This window comes from Tiliqua scincoides, chromosome 12 (genome assembly GCF_035046505.1).
Source record: "Tiliqua scincoides isolate rTilSci1 chromosome 12, rTilSci1.hap2, whole genome shotgun sequence".
Classification (NCBI taxonomy): domain Eukaryota; kingdom Metazoa; phylum Chordata; class Lepidosauria; order Squamata; family Scincidae; genus Tiliqua; species Tiliqua scincoides.
In genome coordinates, this window is record NC_089832.1 from 17,954,115 (window position 1) to 17,976,843 (window position 22,729).

General features: G+C 45.8%; 1 protein-coding gene across 1 annotated transcript; it reads right to left on the reverse strand.

The window, feature by feature from the left end:
• Positions 1-6,600: 6,600 nt before the first annotated feature.
• On the reverse strand, positions 6,601-21,587 carry LOC136663219 (G-protein coupled receptor 83-like). The gene is made up of 7 exons (XM_066640204.1): positions 21,551-21,587; positions 17,165-17,284; positions 16,101-16,159; positions 11,463-11,663; positions 9,524-9,649; positions 8,041-8,174; positions 6,601-7,216 (listed from the first exon to the last, which is right to left on the reverse strand). The coding sequence occupies exons 1-7, from the start codon at positions 21,585-21,587 to the stop codon at positions 6,601-6,603; spliced, it is 1,293 nt and encodes a 430-aa protein (XP_066496301.1).
• Positions 21,588-22,729: the final 1,142 nt, after the last annotated feature.

Sequence of the window (22,729 nt, forward strand, 5' to 3'; positions counted from 1 at the left end):
AGATCATTTGGCCAGAAGGACTGAGGGCAGCCATGAACATAAGAACATAAGAACAGCCCCACTGGATCAGGCCATAGGCCCATCTAGTCCAGCTTCCTGTATCTCACAGCGGCCCACCAAAAAATGAAGCTCAACATGGGCTCTCTTGCATTGACCCTGGGTGGACATCCTGGTCACTCACCCCTAAGGCCAGCACTGGCTGTGATCATGAAAGTGCCTACACCAAATACCTGCTGCTGTGAGGTCTATTGGCTTAGCCTGGACTGTATTTGGACGAAACTGCAAAACTTTCAGAAGAAACGATTCTGTAGTTAGCAAACAACAAATATTGCATGGAGTTCAACCAGGCGCTTGGTGAGAGGGCACTATATTCTGCTGCTCTCCAGCCAGGCGGCGAGTCTGATTATGTGCTGGAAAAAAAGGCATTGCTTGACCTTCTCTTATGCAGGCTCTACACGATTATCTCCATCTCCTGAAGCAATTTCCTCCATTCACGTTGCCATTGAAGGAAGTCTGTTTTCTACAATGGATCTACTGCTCCACTGCCCACATCTTTCACCAAAGGCTATTTGTCTCAATGGAGATTTCCAGACTCTGCCTAGATGCTGGATCTGATAGATTAATTTCCCACCCACTCAGCTCCTGTGTCATCTTTAGTAATTTTCAGACCATAAATAGGAGGTTAAGGTTGACATGACATTTCCATGGCAGCAGAACTTAAGATAACACTGAAAAGTGTATTTCAGGCTAATTCGGTCTGAGTGCTTGGATAGGAGCAAGGTCTCAAACCTGAAAATCTGATGGAAAAACTCTAGACTTTCAACCCCAGGGAATCTTATAAACATCTAAAGTAGCAGGAAGTGGAGCTCGAACAATCCCTGCAATATTTAGGTGCCAACTTAAGTATTTTGCTATTCCTTGACAGTAAAGTTGCAAATGGACCTGTATTCATTTCTTTGGCAGACTCACACGTTACATTGCTTTATCTCGACATTTCCCAAGTGGGTTTGCAACCCGCTGGTGGGTTGCAACCCCATGTGATTTCTGGTTGCTTTCGAGGGGCACTCTAGGGCCCACAAAGGCCAATGGAGTGGGTTGCCGGCCCAGCACAACCCCGAAGCAGCCTCCAAGGCTTCCCAAAAGGACTGTGGTGCTACAGCGAGCATTACTCCGCAACCCACCATGGAAGACGAGGTGGGTAACAGTGCTAAAATGCTTGAGAATGCTGCTTTATCTGAATTACCTAAAATAACATTTTGAAGTGTATACCTAAGTTAAGTATGAACAAATGGGAACAAACCTGCTTTCAAATACAAGTATCCTATTCAACTTTCCAGCATTGTTGCAGCCGCAATGAAGCTCCAAGGTAAGGGAACAAACATTGCCTTACCTTGAGGAGGCCTTCATGACTGCCCCCTCCCAACTGCTGGATGAAGTATTTTTCACTCCATAAGACGCACCTGACCATAAGACGCACCTATTTTTTAGAGGAGGAAAACAGGAAAAAAAATATTCTGAACCAAATAGTGTAATAAAATATTTAATAAACTATAACAGAATAACATTTGAACCATGTAAAGTGAACAGCAGTCAACAGTGGCATTAAGAACCATTATCACTGTCATTAACAAATGGAGAGACTTAAAGGTTTGAGTACTCTAGTTTTCTGGAAACCCCAAGAACTCATCATCGCTAGAGTCAGAATTTATGAAGCTCGTTTGCTCACAATCACTGACATCACTTTCTTGTGCTAATGCCACATTTTTTGAATGACATTTTTTGAATGTGAGCATAAACTGGCATGAAGATCCCCCCCTTCTTAGGGTGAATGGGATCATAAACTGGCATGAAGATCCCCCCCTTTATTAGGGTGAAAGGGATCATAAACTGGCATGAAGATCCCTCCCTTTATTAGGGTGAATGGGATCATAAACTGGCATGAAGATCCCCCCTTCATTAAGGTCCCCAACGTGCACTCTTTTTTGCAGTATTCTCTCCATAAGACGCACACACTTCCCCCCCACACTTTTTTTGGGGGAAAAAGTGCATCTTATGGAGCGAAAAATACAGTATATGCCCAATTGGCACAGCTGCCTCACTGCTGCAAATCTGGATAGGATTGGGCCCTTTGTGGACACCACAACATAATTATAACCGCATGTGATCATTCACAAGATCAGCTGAGTTCTGAGGATCTTGACAAGAATGCCCCCAAATCAACCTGAATTCATTCATGCACTCACACTCCTGGGGGACCTGGAATGGCACACTGGTACGGTCTGAGAATTGAACACAATGTCCAAGAGAGCATGAGCAAAATCTGTAGTCGGAACCATCGGAAGGCTGTGTTTGTAAGGCGAGAGAAACAGCCTCTTGTAGGGGTGTGAAAGACAAATCTGAGGCTGAATCAGTCGGAAATTTAATCCCACCAAGGCAGTTTTCCATTACCAGAAAACACAGTTCAACCATCTGGATCATGACTGGATTGACATCATTGTCCACTGGAGCTCTAGGAGACTGGAACATAACGGACCACAAGCCAGCACTGACCGTACCTATCGATGTTCTGCTCAGAAAAAATAATTGCTTTTATATGGCTGTTGAGAGGATTTCTTCCGGCAAAGCAATATATTTCATGTCAATGCACTAAGGCTGATAAATGCTTCGTAGATGTCTTTGCTGACAGAGAAAAAGAGGAAATGTCTAAAGTGCATTAGAAAATGACAGCCTGCTTGCTCTGAAATATTTTGGGGGGGGAGGGGGGGCTTTGACCCTGCATCATTCCGTCTTTCCTCTTGATGTGGTTATTTGTGCTCCATTTCTTTGTTGCACCATTATTGTTCTGCAATGGCCCTACTCACCTATTTAATTTTTTTTTTAAATCTGGAAGAAGAAGAAGATCGCACAGCCCCTATCAGCTCTTGCTCATGGCACACCAGCCATGACACACGTAAATCACACTGATCCACTTGATTCTCTGCTCCTTTGCTGTGCTCCACTGCATGGTTTTTGCAAACCTGGGACTGAAGGCGCTCTTTTGTTTGCATGGTGTCTTTAAATAAAACTAGAAGATATGCACTTCTGAGTGGGGGGGGGGGTGGAGATGTGCCCCAGTAGGCCACATTCCCTAATATCTTCTTTGCATTTCTGGATAGTCCCACACATTGTTCAAACTGTAAGAAGTACAAAACACTTCTGGATCTCAGAAGATACCTCCAGAATATACGCCAGGCTGCTGGCATGGAGACCAGCTTTTGAAAATTATGACTTTTAACACCTCATGGTCCAAATGATTGCAAGAACATTGAATAATTCTCTTTCTCCATCATGAATAGAGGCCTAAATGAGATAGATAATATAATAGGTTTCATTTTGCTAAAGAATCTCTGGCACTGGCTGTACTGTAATAGCTGTCCTTCGCAATTAGATATTCCTTGAACCTGACCACGTTTTTTTACGGTGACTAACAAAAGCATCTGAATAATGTAACAGGGTTTATGCATTTTGCAGAGATAAAAATCATCCCAGCAATCTTTGTAGAGACTGAATGGGCACAAACTAGAAAATGACATAATGCATGCAAGAGCATTTTCTTTTAAACTACTAAGCAAGTGTGCTATTAACAAAAGGCATCTCTCCCCCCCCCCCCCCTGCAGTGCCTGCCTTAGTAGATTTGAACATACTAAGAAGCTTGCCATGGACAATCTCACTGGCTAAAAATTTCTTTTTCTCTCTTAAAGTGTTCAAAGGGGAAAATACAGGATTGGGGAAAAAAGCTGCATTGTGATATTGAGGACGGCATTTTAAATTGGGGATGGTCTTGGCTTCATCAACAGTGAACTGTTCTCGATACTGGTAGACCACTAGCTACCATTCCTACAGTTTATTCTGCCCTTTTTTCTTGATGCCAGACTTCATGGTGTGTACTTCTGTCGCCTAGCACTAGTAACTCTTTGGCTAGTTAGTCTGGAGACTAACCCAAGAATGGGAAAAGACCAGCTGTGTGTTTTGTAGGGTATGGCGGAAAGCATTCTGGCAAGCCATTCATCACTCTTTAGTGCTTTCTCTGGGTGCCAAACAGGTCTATCTCCGTCCCCCTTTGGTTTTGCCAATTATGAGTTGAGCAAACAGCACGTAACGCACTATCCTGGTGCCCGGGGCAGTGATATTGTGATGTCACTTCTCGGTTCTCCCCAGATGAGGGAGCATTAGCTATGGTGGCTTCACACCTCCCCCCCCCCCGTTCTTTCTCCTATGGAGGCTCCCCTTGAAGAAGAAACAGGGGGTGCAAAGCCAACAGTGGCTCCTCCTCCACTTGTAGCACAAGGCAGTCACTTCGTGGATTCTCCCCAGATGAGAGAGCACTCGTGGTGGCTTTTCGCTTCCCCATTCCTTCTCCTGTAGGGGCTCCCCTTGAAGGAATGGGGGGCATGAAGCTGTCAGTCCCTCCTCCATAGCTAGAGCAGAATCTGAGGGGCATTTATGCACCCCCCCCTTGGCATAGCACCCAAGGCAGATGCCCATCAGGCTCTGCCCTAGTTACGCCTCTGGACCCAGCCAGGTACCCTGTGAGGTCCAGTTGACCCTCCATCACTGCATTTTTTAATCTGTGGCTCATGGTTAAACGTGGGTGTCTGATGAAATGCAGAGAAGGGAGGAAGCAATTAAACTCTTCTGTGTTAAGAGCTTTTCTTGCTGTTTATTATTTTTATTATTATTATTATTATAGTTGAAAAAGAAAGCACAGCAAAACAAGAGGGGACCAAATGCGATCCTCATCATCTAATTGTTAATTTTTGCTCCATTATCATTAATGAATTATGTTCTGACTGAGCAGCACAACTAGTTTTCATATATGAGAAAGTTTATACAATTTTTAAAAAATAACAAGAGTCTCAGTTAATTCCATAAGAACAGCCCCACTGGATCAGGCCATAGGCCCATCTAGTCCAGCTTCCTGTATCTCACAGCGGCCCACCAAATGCCCCAGGGAGCACACCAGAGAACAAGAGACCTGCAAGGCTTCCTGGGAATTGTAGTTAAGAACATAAGAACAGCCCCACTGGATCAGGCCATAGGCCCATCTAGTCCAGCTTCCTGTATCTCACAGCGGCCCCACCAAATGTTATGGCATCCTAATTCTGATTTTGAAAGCCATGTGCCCTCCCCACAAATAGCAGAGCTTACTCTGCACCAAAGCAGTCTTGCCACGTGACCTCCCATACTGAGCATATAAGTGATGATAGGAAATGATGCTTAAACAGCAAGTCACAACCCTTCCGAGTTCTGGAAAATGGACTGATGAAATTTAAAAAAAAAAGGGAAAAAAAGCACACATACAACTGTTTCTGAATATCTGAACTTTAATCTTATTTTGGAAAGAATTTCAATTAGCACAAATGAATCACAGTGTACATTCTTTGGTTTAATGTTGTCCTTGAAGCGCATTGCCTGACTTTCAGCTCAAATGAATGGAAAGCGCTACCTTGATTTACCAAGTAGTCTTCCAATCCAGTGAAAGGAACAGAAGTGCAAAAATATGTAGGTTAGCCCTGGTGGGTTGAAGAACTGTGGCTGGAGAAGTTGCACTATGGTAACCTCACCACCACCCCATGTAGGTGCTAAAACTAAACACATAAAGACATATTTGAAAAATCATGCTGTTCAGGGGGGAAAAGCAGGTGAGGAAGAATTAACAGTGCAGTCCTATATGTGTTTACTTACAAGTAAGCCCCACTCTGTTCAGTGGGGCTTACTCCCAGGGAACTGTGGGTTGGATTGCAGCCCCTGGTGACAGCTAATGTTTGCAATTACCGATTTGCAAATATCCTGTTCTATCCTAGCTCCTCTGTGAGGCACACTTTTGGAGCGGGGCTCAGTTCTGCTATGATTGATAGAAATACTTCCATTTTCTTCTGTGGTGTTGACCAAGACATTTGTCTATTCTGCTTCTTGGTTTAATAAAATAGCTTACTGGTCACCAAACAGCTGTTTGCCATTTCATATGAACCAAAGTTGTGCAATGTGGAATTGGATGGTTTTTTGGGGGGGAAAAAAAATAAAACAAAACTCTCAGCACTAGTACTTAAAAACGACACAATTAAGAACGTAAGGAGAATCTTGTGGAGTCAGGATTAGGGTCCATCTAGTCCATCGTCCTGTATCTCATAGTGGCCCTCTAGCCCAGTGGCATAGCTGTGCCTGCATGCAGTCTACATGCTCAAGGAATAGCACAGGAATACTTGTGAAAGAGAGTCCATGTCAGGTGGAGGGCTAGGATCTCTTGCTGGGTTCCAGATTCCCAGCCTCAGGCTGACGATGAAAGAATCAGTCCTGATGGTGGAGTGTGCATCATGGTCTGTTGTCCTACAACTGTCTTGCAGACCAGTGTTCCTATCGCCAGTGTGCTAGCGCCACGCAGCCGCAATCAGTTGGAACTGGCTTATGTAAGACTGGAACCCACGTGCTACGGCCGGAAGCTACCAAGCCCTGATTTTGCAAATGCCTGGACTGCCAAGCTTCTGCATACAGATTTGCTATTGCCTCAAGCATGCAAGCCTTGGGGAGTTGCCTTAGCAGTCAGTGTGTTCGCCCAGAGGCTTAGCTTCCAGGGACAATAGGCTGAACAATTGATATGTCTGTCCGTGCCACATTCCTGTCTCTGGTCTGCTGAAAGACAAGATCATGTTTGCAGTGGCAATTCTCGTCCCAAGCATGCCTGTAAGGCGGCGATACAAACTGGAGGGGATGATTCCTAGAGACGTCCTTCCTCCAACAGACACCCAAGAGGGATTTGAGCTCTGAGCGGAAGCTCTTGTTCAGCCAGCAGTAAATGAAGGGGTTGTAGCAGGTGCTGCTCATGGCAAACCAATGGAATGCAAAGTACAAGGCGTTGTTGCTGTGGATGACCTTGCTGGACATCAGGACCAAGTAGCAATTCAGCGGGAACCAGCAGACGGCAAAAACCACCACGACCACCACCAGCATTTTCAAGGTCATTTTCTTCTTCTGCTGATGGATGTAGTACTGCTCCATTGTCATGTCCCCAATGGCGTTCCTCGTCCAGAGCTTCTTGGCCACCATGGTGTAAGTGATGGAGATGACCAACAAAGGTAGGACATAGAGCAGGATGAAGGTGGTCAAATCCAAGTACTTCCAGTAAAGGTCAGCTGGAGGGGGGAAGTTGGAGAGACACACTATTCGGCTGGTTCGGTTTCTGGAACACAGAAGAGCAATTGCCACAGTTAACATGCAGGGAAAGAGGTGTCATGATCCTGGACTCAGGCCAGCCTTAGAAGCTCCGGGGCCCAGTATTAATTTTATTTCTTGTTTAGAAACGTAACCAAACAGCACTAGTGGGAACAAACCACCTTTTGGATTTCTAAAAATCACTTGACATTAAAAATTTGCCTTATTAATTAATTGCCCTATTAATGAATAATTGTCGCTCCAGCCAGAAGAGAAGTCATTGCTACAGACAGTCGCCCTAGAAATAGAGCTGTAGAATCCAAAGAGTCTCCTAGAAACCAGATGTGACATCACAAGAGGCAAAGACCAGAGAGGGCAACGTGCTATGAAAAGAAAAATGTTAAAAATCACTGTTCTAAGTGCTAGATATCTGTGGAAATATTGCTGACTTCTCCCAGACATACCTAGTTTTGGTATGCCCGACATTTCTTATGGGGAGGGGCTTGTTAGTTATGTGACCTCCCTCCTGTGGGATACAGTCCATAGATGCTTTAAATAACAATTTCCCGTTAGTAATGCTGACCCCAGGTTCCTTGGAGGGCAAAGCCCTGCTCTCTTGCTTATTAGCATTAGCTCTTCCTCCCCACTGGCCCTTCCCTAGAGGTTCTGGGAAACACCAACCAGGGACTAGAAACTTGAGCAGTCAGTTCAGAGAATTTTAAGAGTGGAACAGCTTAAGTAAAACTCTGTTCCGGCCCACTTTGGCCTCCTGTTTCGTGATACCCCATGAGCGCAGCAACAGACAATACAACCTGTGTCACTGTCAGTGATGGGATTGCTTGTTTTTCTTACCCATAGGGGAACCAGATCAGTTTCTGGTAAATTGCATGGGGCAGAGAGAAGCAGCTGGCCATCACCCAGATGAGGACGATGCAGAGCGCTCCTTTCACAGTGGACAGCCTGGGCTTCAAGGGATGCATTATAACCTATGGAAGTAAAAGGGGGTTAAATTTTTGTGTGACAAACACACACTTTATGCTTCTTTGAAAGAGATAATCTCAGACCCCAGTCTGCATATGCTTTGAAACTATGTCCTGTGAAGATCACTGGGACACACTGTCATGGAATAAATAAAGATAAGCTGAAACCCGGGATGGGGGGTGGTGTGATAATCTTTTCATAAAATATTCTCCAAGCTATAGCATCCTTCAGTCTCGAAAGACTATGGTATCACACTCTGAATAGTGGTTCTGGAACAGAGTGTCCTCTCCAGTGCGCGAAGCCTGGGTAAAGTAGGTATGGAGGATAGGCTGTTACCCATGCAGCAAATCCCCCCTCTCCACGTCGCTGAAATGGTCCAATGGAAAGGCAGAAGCCAATACAGTTGGTTCCAGCCGCGTCACAGGAGTTGCCAGAACGTGACTGTGTTCAGCCATGAACTGCCTCAGGGACTCCGGCTCTGGATTTTGCCTCGAGGTTGACTCCTGAAGCCTTTTCCGTAACTGGATGTAGCCACCAGGCAGTGGAGGTTTGGGATCAGAGTTTTCCTTCTCTCAGATGAGCTGCCTTCCCAGGCTAACGAGTCCCATCTATCCGGTGGCTGTTTAGTCGCCTCTTACGACAAGTACAGCCAAACTGAGGACCTATTCTTAGCCCCCAGGGGTTCCCAAGCTATAGAAACATTGTTTTTTTTTTCCTTTCTAGGTCTTGCACTTGGCCTAGATGCCTTTAAAGGGGATGAGACAGATGTATGGAGGACAAGTCCATTAGAGGTTGCAAGCCATGATGATTACCTGCAACCCCTGGGTTTCAGAGGTAGCCTATTTCAGAGTGCTAGATGCAAGGGAGCGGCATCTGGACACAGGTATCTTACTGTCTTGTGTGCTCCCAGAGACATCTGGTGTGGTGAGCCACTATGAGATACAGGAAGCTGAACTAGATGGGCGCTGGGCCTGATCCAGCAGCCAGGTTCTTCTTATGTTCTTTCTTAGTGTTTTTAAGCTGTGAATGGGGGTAGGAATGTTTGCCCATTCAGAGTTTGCCCATCAACCTCCCATTCTAGCCAGCGTTACTTTGGAATGACAAATGTGGGAAACCTAAAAAGCGATCATCAAAATCCCTCATGCTCTGGACCTGAAATGTCTCTTTGCAGCAGTCAGAGTTATGAAACAGCTCGCCCAGTTTTGCTTGTCAGTGGCTTTTTACCAGACCTTTCTGTTTCACCAGGCACAATCTATTTGGCTTTGCAAAGGCTGGATCCTCTTGGCACAGACTGTGGGTCACCCTGGTGCCTAATCAGGATGCTAGAGAGCGCGTGGACCTTGCCGTGTCTTACCTGATGCCGATCCAAAGCGATGGCTCCGAGGGTGAGAACAGACACGTGGACAGAACAGTACTGCACAAATCGGCTGACGTGACACATCACCTTCCCAAAGATCCAGGTGCTGCTCACAAATCGCACCTGGAAAAGACCAGCAAAGGTAGGCAATCTGTCAAAAGGTATTAAAGCTAAGCAGTTGATACTCACATGCCCAGAAGCCCACTCCAGAAAATCAAACTTCAGGTATGAACATCAAACAGGTAACTCAGAGAAGGTTTGATGCCCCTGAAGACTAACTGTTGAGAGGCAAATGGGGGGGGGGGGTAATTCTGAGTACAGTTGAACTGCTACTTCACCTGCAGCCCCCTCCACTGCAAAGCTGGGAATGGGAGAGAGGGGCTTCACATTCCCACCCTCCAGCTCTTCTTCCACAGCTGCTTGAGATGGCATGGCAAGAATGCTCTTTTGGCTTACTCCCAGTTCTTTGCCTTTTGGTACATTAGGTTCATGAGAACACATTTCTGTAATGGAGAATCTGCCACATTTTGTGGGGTCAGCTTAGCCTGAAGCGCAAGAGCAGAGTGAGGCTATCGAGAGGTGTTTCTGCAGAATTTGTGCAGTTCCAAGTAAAGCTGCCTTTTACAGCACATAAGGAGTAAATTCACTGAGACCCACGGTGGTTGCATGTCCAACTCTTGGTGACCACTTGGACCACAGCATGCCAGGCCCCTAAGGTGTGCAGGTGTTTTTCCAAGCCTTTCGGTATAGCACCTGAATGGTATAATTCCCCCCCCCTCAGTTTTTTGTCAGAGTTGTTCTATCTCAATCTGAAGATCTTTGTCCTTCGCATGAGACTTTTGCATGTTCTGTCTCTTCAATTTGTGCATCCGAAAGTATTGCCACACCTGCAATCCAAACCCTTTTTTCCCTCCACTGCTATTAAATCTGCAGTGTAATAAATCTATTATTGCTATTACAGCTACTACAGACTGATTGAATGTATGGAGGAGGGGTTAGGAACCCTCTTAATGGACATTTTTGGGGTTTAAACACAGTGACAGGACAGGTCAGTTCAACAAGTCACTGTGCAACAGTATATAACTGCGGACCCTCTTGGACCACCCTCCCTGTACAAGAGAATGAAACTAGGTACACAGTGAGAACAGAGTTGGTGATGCAGCCAAGAGTAGGCTGAAGGAGCACAGTAAAGAGGGGAGGAGCCGTGTACACCAGAGTTTCTCAATTGTACCACCGGTGGTGCTTGAGATGTCCCCAGACCCTTGCTGCCTGTCAGTGAGAACAACAACACAATGCAACAAACTGTGGTAGGAGGCTCGGCTCCTCAGAGTGTGCTTGAAAAAGCCCACCCAGCCACCCTGAGCCTCTTACCCAAGTTTGTTGTGTTAGGTCTGACCTCCCAATCTGGAAGGAACTGGCAATGACATCCTTGCCCGTTACTTCTGGCGGTACTTCCACTAGGTGGATCATGCAAAGTGGTACGGCGGGGGGACAGACAGTGAGAAAGAAACACTGATGGACACCATAGAAACGTGCAAAATAAATACAATAAACGTAAATCAGTCTTGGTTGCAGGTTTAGGAAACGCCACCCAACTGAAGATAAAGGGTGTTCACCGGACTGCATGAGAAGGGTGTTCAGCAGGGGTGGGGAGGCAGGGGAGGCAGAGCCTCCCCACCGGAGTCCTTCGAAAAGCACTGCCACGGAGGAGTTCACCCACAACCCATGTGCAGAGCAGGGAGGTCAGAGGAACAGGCAGTGCTTTTCGAAGGACTCCGGTGGGGAGGCTCTGCCTCCCCTGCCCGCCGCATTGGCCTGGAGTTCTGAGCTGCGCTCCGGGACCAACGCGGTTCTCGGAGGTCAGGTCAGGACATGCACCCGCCCCACTAGAGGGCCTCTGAGCACATGCAGAGCGCCTTCCCGCGGGGAGTCTCACCAGCGTGAAGGGCGTGTTGAGGAGCGTGATCATGAGGTCGGCCACGGCCAGGTTGACGATGAAGAGGCTGGTGGCGGAGCAGAGGCGCCGGTTCTTGCCCACCACCACGTGGCAGACCAGCGCGTTGCCCAGCAGCGAGACGGCGATGATGAGCGCGTAGGCGGCCACCAGCAGCGCCTTCAGCGGCAGCCGGCCCTGCGCCTCGCGCCCGCCGCCCCCCGCGCCGCCCAGGCCGGCCAGCTCCAGCGCCTCCAGCTCCGCCGAGGAGCGGTTGCGCAGCGCCCGCAGCGCCGACCAGAAGCCCGGCCGCAGCGGCTCCCTCGACGGCGGCCACATCGCGCCGCGCTCCTCCACCTGCGCCCGCGCCGCGCGTTATAAAGAGCGCTGTGCGAGGCGAGCGGCGCCGCTCCTCCAATCGCGGGGAGGCGGCCGGCCAGCCAGCTCCGGGGGCGCCTCCTCCTCCTCCCCCTCCGCCCCCGCGCCAGCTGGATGGACGAGGCCCGTCCGGAGAAGCTGCTGCTGCTGCTGCTCCTTTGGCTTCTGGCTGCGCTCTGCAGCGGGGACCAGCTGCTAGATGGACGGGGGGGGAGGAAGGTTCTGGGGCAGGCAGGCAGAGGGCTGGAGAGCAGTGGCGTAGCTAGAGGGGGGTGGCAACAAACTGAGCCATGGCCAAAATTGTGAAAACCTCGGTAAGTACCAATAATAAATACCGTCATGTTACATGTCATTGGAAAGGTAATTTCATGCCGAATGCAATGCAGCAAACCCCGTTGGAATATCTGCATGCCATCCAAAGTTATGGCCAATTAACCAAAAAAAGTTTTAATTGTGAAAGCCTTGATAAGTATGAATGACACCATCATGTTGCATATCATTGGAAAAGTAATTTCACGCTGAATGCAACGCAACAAACCCCGTTGGAATGTCTGTATGCTATCCAAAGTTATGGCCAATTAACCAGAAAATGTTTCAATTCTGAAAGCCTTGGTAAGCACAAATAACACCATCATGTTATATATGACTGGTAGCAAAAGTACCTTGTAGTGCCCCCCAATGAAATCAAATTTCATTTATTAAGTAAATAAATAGAAGGTTTTCTGGTTAATTGGCTGTACCTTTGGATAGAAACAGTTATTCCAACTTGGTTTGTTTCATTGCATTCAGCATTAAGTTAGCTTTCCAGTGATATACAACGTGATGGTGTTATTCGTACTTACCAAGGTTTTCACAATTTAGGGCCCAATCCTATCCAACTTTCCAGCACCGGTGCAACCACACTGCAGCCCTTAGATAATGGAACAAAATTTCCTTAACTTGAGGAGGCCTCCATGACTGCCTCCCCAACACAGGAAGCAATGCACGTCTCATTGGAACGGCTACACCGGCACTGGAAAATTGGATGGGATTGGGCCCTTAGGCCACTAGTGTCAAGCACAGCTTATTGTACCCATAAAGCTTGTTGCCTAGTGCAATTGCTATCCCCTGTATACAGGGGGTTACACTGCAGTAGTTACACTACAGTCATCTCCTGAGTTCCTGGCAACAACCCTCACCCAGGCATCCCCTTGCAAAATCAAGTCCTGGAGTCTCATCGATCAGACCTTGAGAATTCATGGGTCAGATTCTGAGACCTGAGAGAACAGAGTAAAATTTCTCTTCTGATATAAAGAAAAGGTCAAGTGAATTTGCTAGGTCAAGTGAAAGGTCAATTTGCTATAAAATTACTGTGAGTTGTGATGCAGGCTGTTGCTGTGGGTTCTCTTGGCTGAAAAAATAGTTGCGCGGTATTTAAAAAACACAAACCAACAGTCAGTGCAAGTGAGGGGGGAAGAGAAGAGAACTCCTTGTGCAGGTAGACCAGCAGGAGAAATATCTGCAGATCAATATTTTTTCCATTTACATTGCACAGCAAATGGCTTTGGGTATCACACAGCTTGTGGCAGTGGCCAGACAAAGTGCTGCTGGGAAGCCTAGCAGGGCATGAAGGCGACACCCTCCCTGCAGGCCTGTAGCCAGGATTCTAGAGGTGGGGGACGACAACTATTTTTTCAAGGGGGGCAATGATGTCAGGTATCTATACTGGTGGGCAAAATGTATGGAGAAACATCAAATACCCGTAACTCCCCCAAATTTCATGAAGAGAAAATAATTTGGGTTTTTTTTTTTTAAAGATGCATTCATTATCTGTAAAGCCATGTAACAATAATTTGCATAGAATAAATGCATGTCTGCATGCAACGTAAAATGTATTGCCTACATAGAAATAACATGCAACATATCCTTTCATTTACACATCAGTGCAATACACAGGCCTGCAACCCTGCAAAAGTAAAACATATCACTGTGATGCAGGTAGTATTTACTTGTATTGAAAGTACCTATTTAACACCTATATAGCACCTATCTAGTGCCAAACACCTATATAGCACCTATATAATGCCTATCTAGTTCCTACGCAAAACCTATCTAGTACCTTTCTAACACATATAATGCCTATCTAGCACCTATATAGTGCCTATCTAACACCTATCTAACACCTACATAATACCTACTTAACACTTATATAACACCTCTTCTTATGTTCTTATGTAGGCTATAAGCTTAATCAGGAGCCCAGGTCTACCCAAGCAGGTAGACCTGGGCTCCAAGTCTAGGTGGGAGCCCAGACCCAGGTCTGCCTGCCCACAGAAGCAATAAGCTCAAGCAGGGGCCTAGGTCTATACAGCAGGTAAACCTGGGCTCCAAGTCCAGGTCTACCCACCCAGCAGATGGCCACAGAGGTGGGAGCCCAGGGCCCTCCCAAATACAGACACTGGATCTATGCCTGGTTTTAAGGAGATTCAACTCTCAGAAAGCTGGGAGAATTCAGCTCAACCAGGTAAATTCAGTAAATTCAGATCTTCTGTACTTTGCTTTTTAAAAGTTATGTATATTGTAAAAAAACTAGTGTTCCAATGGCGTTAATGTATTTGACTAGCATATCTTTCCTCTTGCTTTTATGTAAAGTAAATAAATTTTATTTTAATATGTATCAATGCATCAGCAATGTGTCATTGACAAATGTTATATAGGTGCTAGATAGACACTAAATAGCATTATATAGGTGATAGGTGCTAGACAGGCACTATATAGGTGATAGGTGCTAGATAGGTGCTATATAGGTGTTAAATAGACGCTATATAGGTGTTAGATAGGCGTTATATAGGCGTTATATAGACATTAAATAGGTGTTATGTAGGTGTTAGGCGCTATGTAGGTGCTAGATAGGTGTTAAATAGGCACTAGATAGGTGTTAGATAGGTGCTAGATAGATGTTAGATAGGTGCTAGATAGGTGTTAAATAGGTGCTATATAGGTGTTTGGCATTATATAGGTGTTGTATAGGTGTCAGATAGGTGCTAAATAGGTGTTAAATAGGTGCTATATAGGCATTAAATAGGTATGTAAGTATTAGATAGGCGCTAGATAGGTGCTAGATAGGTGCTAGATAGGTGCTAGATAGGTGTTGCATAGGCACTAGGCATTATATAGGTGTTAGATAGGTGTTAGATAGGTATTAAATAGGCACTTTCAATACAAGTACCTTCCCCCTGGGGGCTGGGGGATAAGAATAGGCCCTCAGTTTAGCTGTACTTGTCGTAAGAGGTGACTAAACAGTCACCAGATAGATGGGACTCGTCAGCCTGGGAAGGCAGCTCATCTGAGAGAAGGAAAACTCTGATCCCAAACCTCCACTGCCTTGTGGCTACATCCAGTTACGGAAAAGGCTTCAGGAGTCAACCTCAAGGCCAAATCCGGAGCCGGAGTCCCTGAGGCAGTTCATGGCTGAACACAGTCACGTTCTGGCAACTCCTGCGACGCCGCTGGAACCAACCGTATTGGCCTCTGCCTTTCCATTGGACCATTTCAGCGACGTGGAGAGGGGGATTTGCTGCGTGGGTAACAGTCTATCCTCCATATCTACTTTACCCAGGCTTCGCGCACTGGAGAGTACACTCTGTTCCAGAACACTATTCAGACATACCATAGTCTTCCGAGACTGAAGGATGCCAACAACAAATACTACCTGCATCACAGTGATATGTTTTGCAGGGTTGCAGGCCTGTGTATTGCACTGGTGTGTAAATGAAAGGATATGTTGCATGTTATTTCTATGCAGGCAATACATTTTACATGGCATGCAGAGATGCATTTATTCTATGCAAATTAGTGATATTTGATGTTTCTCCATACATTTTGCCCACCAGTACAGATACCTGACATCATTGCTCCCCTTGAAAAGTAGTCGCCCGTCGCCCCCCACCGCTAGAATCCTGGCTACGGGCCTGCCACACAGTGTTCAGTTGTGGAACAGAAGGGCATTTGCCTTATGTTCTATCCAGTCTTTGCATGGAGCATAACTAGCTGCCATGGAGCCAAATGGGCAAGGTCTTGTGGGTGGTACATGAGGACTAGAAACATGCTCTGATTCAGTGACAGCTCCTGGCTTCTGTTCTCTTCAGCTCTCCTCTGCCAGCCACCAGGTTTTATTGTGAGGTTGCCGGAACAACCACCAGATATTAATAGCCACAGTACTAGAACATTATGGGGTGATTAATCGCCGCTTAGCAGTGGGCGAAACGGGATGCGAAACAGAGCTCCGTGTCTCTTTCTGCTTATTTTCAAACAGAAGAGGAGCCTTGGAGCCTGCAGTTCAGCTGGAAGGCAAGTGTGGGACAAATTCCTTCCCCTTCCTCCTGTTCTGCGTTCTCAAAGCAGTTGAATCACACAGGGAGGAACATATACAGGGTCCTGCCTTTTCTGCCATGAGAAGAAAAGTGGTTTTGGGAGGCGAGCAGCAAAATGACTGGACAGGGAAATATTCAGCAGCCTTTCTCTGCATGTCCTTCTTCCACTCTGACCAGCAGCCTGTCTCTTTAGCTAAAAGAAACTACTTAACCAACATTTTTAAACCCAGCATGTAATTAACCTGGGGAACTCACTGCCACATGATGTGGTGATGGCATCCAGCTTAGATGCCTTTAAAAGAAGATTGGGCAGATTGATCGAGGGAAAGTCTATCACAGGTTACAAGCCATGATGGGTATACACAACCTCCTGGTTTTAAAAGTAGGCTGTCTGTCAAAGCCAGGTGCAAGGGAGTGGCAAGATAGGTATCTTGTCTTGTGTGCTTCCTGAGGCATCTGGTCGGCCACAGTGGATACATGAAACTGGACTAGAATGGTCTTTGGCTGGATCCAGCAAATTTTATAGTAATAATCTTATGATTTTTAAAGTATAAACATTCATATTATATTATATTATATTATATATTTATTTTATTTCCTATTTCAAGGCAGTGTTTTGAGTCTAGACTAGTGTTTCTCAAACTGTGGGTCAGAACCACTAGGTTTGTCGTGAGCCAATTTCAGGTGGGTCTCCATTCATTTCAATGTGTATTTTTTCTAATATAATAGACTTGCTGCTACCATGGTATGTGACTGCATTTGGGGAAATGTTACAGAAAGGCACTGCAGAAGCAGACTTCGGAATCCAGTCTGAGCCAATATGCACACAGTTTCAGCCACAGTAGAGGCACCCAAACATGCCAAGGACACCTGTTTGTAACAAGGCTGGAAGCCGCGATGCATCAGTCAAGGAAGCACTGACTTGGTTGCCCTGGCAACACTGAGCCCTGACAGTGCCACAGCAAGGCAACCAACCTATGTGGCCATCCCCTTTAAGACGGAGCTCGGCTGAGAGATTGCGCTTCCCTTCAACTTCACCTGGTCCCCAGCAATATTTTTGTGCTGTTCCATTCCCTTGCTTCTCGTGCAGCTTTTCTGAGCAATCACAGGAGTGTGTGAAAAAAGGGATGAGAGTATCGATTAAGTAGATCTTTGATAGATCAGCTATTAATGCAAAACTAGCAGCATTCAAACCAATAAAGAATTGCAGCTGGGAAGACTTTGTAGGGAAAAAAAAGATGCATAGCCTTTTTCTTTAAAACTGCAGGTATGGGAGCTGCACAGTCCTCTAAGGGGTAGGAGTGACATTATCATGCTGACTACATGTGAGCAGCGTTTGCAGTTGACTATTACTCCATATAATGCAGAAGAGCATTTAGTCGACTCTCTTGATACAGCTATACTCTCTTCATACTCTTGATGCAGCACTTTTGTCTAGTTAGGGAGCAGAGCATGGATGAAAATCAGAAATGGATGTATGTCAAAGCCTAGTCTTATTTAGCTTGCCAATTTATTTAGGCTGGGGAAAACATAAATAACTCACTGTATAACACATGCAAGTACATGCAAAACCTAAATAAGCAGAGCTAAAAGAAAAATTAACATGCGTATGTTGACCAACATCATGGAAGTCTGGATGAAATTGGACCAAAGAGGAAAGCACATGGACCATATTTGAAATGTAGTTATAACTGAAAATGGTTGAAAGAGCAAAGCAGTGGAAGTCAAGTGGATGAAAGTCAAGGTATTGCTGCACTTAAAACACAGATTCTCTTTCAACTGCTTTTTGAATTGGCCATATGAGGAGTTTGACCCCTTCAGTCAGTCTTGGATTATAGATTACTGGTTGCTACAACAGGATCCCTGTTTGCCTGGGATTACCTGAGGTATGAGAGGCTACATCCCCAGCCACTGTTTTGGCAGTACAAGTCAGAACCAGAGAACATACATTCTACTTAGCCAGCCCGACAGAGTTTGTGACTCACCAAACTGCACCCAAGGGTGACACAGCAGCCCACCAGGTGGGGTTGCCAATCCTCCAAGGTTGGCCAGGAATGTTCAGGAATCAATCTCCAGGAAAGCAGATTTTCTCCAAGAGCTCCAGGTATAGCTTGTTTTGCTTCCTGGCTGGATTTGCAAAAAGAGAAAAGGGGTTATTAAGGATCTTTCAGGTCTAGAGACGAGAGGTGCCATTAGAACTGAGGGTCAAGACATTGTGCGGGCCGTTTTGCATTCTGCGCTAGACAAATCTTATTGTGAAACAAACTTTCTTCCCATGAAAGGCAGTCCTTATGAAAAAAAAAATTCAATTACCGGTATCTTTTCTTCTCCATTGTGGGGGGAAAAATGCAACTGGGTGAAGGGAATTGCTTGAACAAACTGTGGGGAAGGAGAGGCTTAAATAGCCCTGTGAATCATGGAATTGCATCGTCCCAGCACAGACATGGAGCTGCTGGTCTCTGAGCCCCACTTCATCACAGCTGCTCATCCTGATTTCAGCAAACTTTGTCATGCCACACAGTGCGACCCGCTGACCATCTCTGTTCTTAAAAAAAGACACCATTTATTAGCTTGTGGTGTGCTCTCTGGCAGGAAGCACGTCCTCAGGATTTATAATATCTGTGGTGGAAATATGTTGTGGACATGTTTCAAGAGCGTGGTTGCTAGGAAACAGAGAAGCAAAAAGTTTGGGGCCTGATGGAAGAAACTGTGGCTGTGTTAAGAAGCTATCAATCCACCTCTCCTTTCAGGAGTTGCCAAATATTCAGGACGAATATTGTCCGGACAGAGACTAATAAGCCAACTCTCATTACTTGAAAAAGCATCATGTGCCTTAACCCACTTGCACCCTTCCAGGTGACGATTTGGGTGCATGATCTCTGCACATCACTCCCTTCCCACATAGACATGCTCATCAAATATCAGCAACACAAGACAGAACTTCTGAAGCTGAGTTCATACCATCACTGCAACTGAAAAGTGAACCTTTTCCTGATGTGCTGGGAGCTTTCCCAGCTGAATGCCACTCTGAGGGCTGTGGACCTTCAACTAGTCCCCATTTGGGCCCTCAGACAGGAGGGGTGGGGATGTCATCCTTGAAATGGATGGATTGGTCCTGTCCATCCTATCACACTTTTGAACTTAGCCCATGGCCACCCTGTGTCTGGTAGGGTGCCTGGTTTCCGTTCTTGTGCAATGACTACATTTTCCCAGGGCTGCTTACTATCTTTCCTTATGGTTGGATAATTTACTCCTATTTCTTGGAAGAATTCATAGGGGGAAGCATTGGGTTTAGCTGTGTGCCAGGGAGATGACCTCAGTTCTAGTCTATTAGTGACCTTATATTCCAATATCCCTTTTCTTCTGGACCAGCTGAATCCTGGCAGTCTTTGGACATTTTGGAAAGCTGGTATTGGATTTTTCACATATGCCTTCAAAATATTCACCATTTCTGCTACAACAAAACTTTTTAAATGGCCACTAAATAATAATAATAATAATAATAATAATAATAATAATAATAATAATAATAATAATAATAATAATAATAATAATACAGGTGTTTCTATACCGCCTTTCTTGGTCCTCAGATTTCTCCTCGGACTTTATTCAAGGCAGCTTACATAGGCAGGCTAATTAAATCCCCATAGGGATTTTTACAATTTGAAAGAAGGTTTTATCTTTCAAGAAACCACAACATTCAGATGTTTCTTTCTGATCTGGTCGCGACATTCTGGCCTCCATCCTCCCACGCTCAGAGCAGATGGAATAACTCGGCTCAGCTTGTCAGCTGCTTCAAGGTCGCCGGTGGCCTCAAACTGGTGATCTGCGGATGTTATCTTCAGGCAAACCGAGGCTCTACCCTCTAGACCAGACCTCCTGCCCAATAACACAAATATTGCTAAATAACACTCCTGCTAAATAACACAATTCCCAGTTGTGAAATGTATGAAGGAATATTTTAATTTTTAAGTAATTGTGGAACAATGCACTGATGAAATTAAGAACATGTATTTCTACCACATACAAAGGAATAATATTTTAACTTCCATTTTTAAAGAGAGGTTATTTCAGAATTTTAGACATATACATTTAAAAAGACCCTAAGTCGAGGCAAGTACTTCAATGCTCCAGAAGGTACTGGATTTTTCTTCCATTAAAAGCTTATTCTGAGTGTGCATTTTCTCTGCCTGAGCTCATTCTGCTACTTTCTCATAATAAAGAATCTTGACCTCATAAGACAAAAGGTGTTTGAATTAGTACAGGAATTCATAACAAACCCTGGGTGATGTGCTTGCTTTTGAACACTCTTTGTGAGTCAGGTAGTCTTTAGACAATGCACATGTTGATATGCCTTTCAAAAACAATTTGATCCTCTGAACTGATGTGCCTTGTTACATATCTGTGAGTGTGCTTTGAAGGCGACGGCCAAACAAACAATCACATAAGAATCATGAGAACACCAGAAGCTTTTGTTCTTACTTCTGTGCAGCCTCTCTCCACCCTATGCGCTGAACAGCATCTGTGGCTTAAGCTCAGTCACAATTACTTCTGAAGCTGCTTCCCTACCCGTAGGGGAAAACTAGGTGTACAGAACCTGTTCTATGGCAGTCTACCATAGAACCTACAAGTTCCTTCTCCATGGAGACAAATTCTAGTCAATAGACTAGCAGCCCAATCCTATCCCTGCTAGTCCATAGGGTGCAGCCGCACCCATGGAGTGTGCACTGCATGATATGTTGGGGGGGATGGGACTGATCAGACCACCAGCAAGAGGCAAGTAAAAACAGTTTTTATTTACTTCCTGACAGGCTGCCTGATCACCAATGGGTCTCCTTGGACTCGGTGGTGTAGCCAGAGGCACTAAGCTTTTCATCTAAGCAAGGCACTGGGTTTTGCAGGGAGCATGCATGCAAGTGGCTCCTCCCCTTCAGAGCCATTCTGGGTGGTCGGAGCAAAACGGAGGGAAGTGCAGGATGGAGTGCATGGCCAGTCCAGGCAAATGCCTCTGTTTTGCTCCCACTGTTCGGAATGGATCTGAAGGGGAGGGGGAGGGGCCACTTGCATGTCAAGGTGAGGCTCCCTGCAAAACTTAGTGCTTTGCACTCCCTCTAGCTATGCCACTGCTTGGACCCACGCCAGCTCTTTTGCTAGTGTAAATCCAAGAAGTGGGCAAAGGATCCGGCCTGCACAACTGCCAATGAGATCCTCCCCTTTCCGCCCCCTGTCCTCACCCCCCCCAAACCTCCCACAACCTGTCCCTGCCACCATCTTACCTACAGGTTGGATCAGTCAGTGGCAGGTGCGTGGATCTGCTGGCTGCTTGTGCCAGCGGCTCTCAGATGCTTGGCAGTGGCATACCTGCCGTCACAAAGGCGTTTATGAGGGTGGGACACATATGTCGATAGTCCCCTGGGGTGTGTGAATCATTCTGAGAAGCAAAGAGAGCTCTCTGGTGAGTGTGCAAACAGTTGTTTGCAAAAAGCAAAATGCAGCTGGCACCCCAGAAGCTGCCCCACACGGCTCAGGAGAGGAACATCAGAAGAAAAGGGCTGCATTTTTTAAGTACTACGAGCAGATATTTATATGCAAAAACACTATTAGGGCACAGTAGACTGAGCAATGACACTGATCAGGGTCAAACCCACAACTAGGAATGTGCTTGGGACTTTAAAAGTTGCTTATGACTTTGGCATTCGTTTACAAGTTTCAGGCTGTTTTGAAAACAAACAGATTAATTAAGTAAAAACGAGCTGTTTTGAATACAGAAGGTCCAGTCAGAAGCTTGGAGGGGGACATAAATTGTAAGCATAAAAAAAAACTAGGTGAAAGAAGAAGAAAGAAGGTGAAAATTAGGAGATAGAAAAAAAAGACATCTCAATCTCAAAAAAGACATAGTGGAAATGGAAAAGGTGCAAAAGAGAGCGACTAAGATGATTACTGGGCTGGGGCACCTTCCTTATGAGGAAAGGCTACGGCGTTTGGGCCTCTTCAGCCTAGAAAAGAGACGCTTCAGGGGGGACATGATTGAGACAAAATTATGCAGGGAATGGACAGAGTGGATAGGGAGATGCTCTTTACACTCTCACATAATACCAGAACCAGGGGACATCCACTAAAATGGAGTGTTGGGCGGGTTAGGACAGACAAAAGAAAATATTTCTTTACTCAGCGTGTGGTCGGTCTGTGGAACTCCTTGCCACAGGATGTGGTGCTGGCATCTAGCCTAGACACCTTTAAAAGGGGATTGGACAAGTTTCTGGAGGAAAAATCCATTACGGGGTACAAGCCATGATGTGTATGTGCAACCTCCTGATTTTAGAAATGGGTTATGTCAGAATGCCAGATGTAGGGGAGGGCACCAGGATGAGGTCTCTTGTTATCTGGTGTGCTCCCTGGGGCATGTGGTGGGCCGCTGTGAGATACAGGAAGCTGGACTAGATGGGCCTATGGCCTGATCCAGTGGGGCTGTTCTTATGTTCTTAAAAAGGAATAACTAAAAAGAGGGTGGCACCCAAGGGGGGAGATATCTTGGGGTTG

Bases quoted from the DNA above. Each gene is read 5' to 3' on its own strand.
- LOC136663219 (XM_066640204.1), bottom strand. From the start codon at position 21,587: ATGTGTCCCACCCTCATAAACGCCTTTGTGACGGCAG. The intron at 11,664-16,100 runs GCTCTGTTTCGC...GGCGGGCGCGAG, and splicing joins TAAGCAGAAAGAGACACGGA to GCGCAGGGCCGGCTGCCGCT. The intron at 9,650-11,462 runs GTGAGACTCCCC...GGTCTTTTCCAG, and splicing joins TCAACACGCCCTTCACGCTG to GTGCGATTTGTGAGCAGCAC.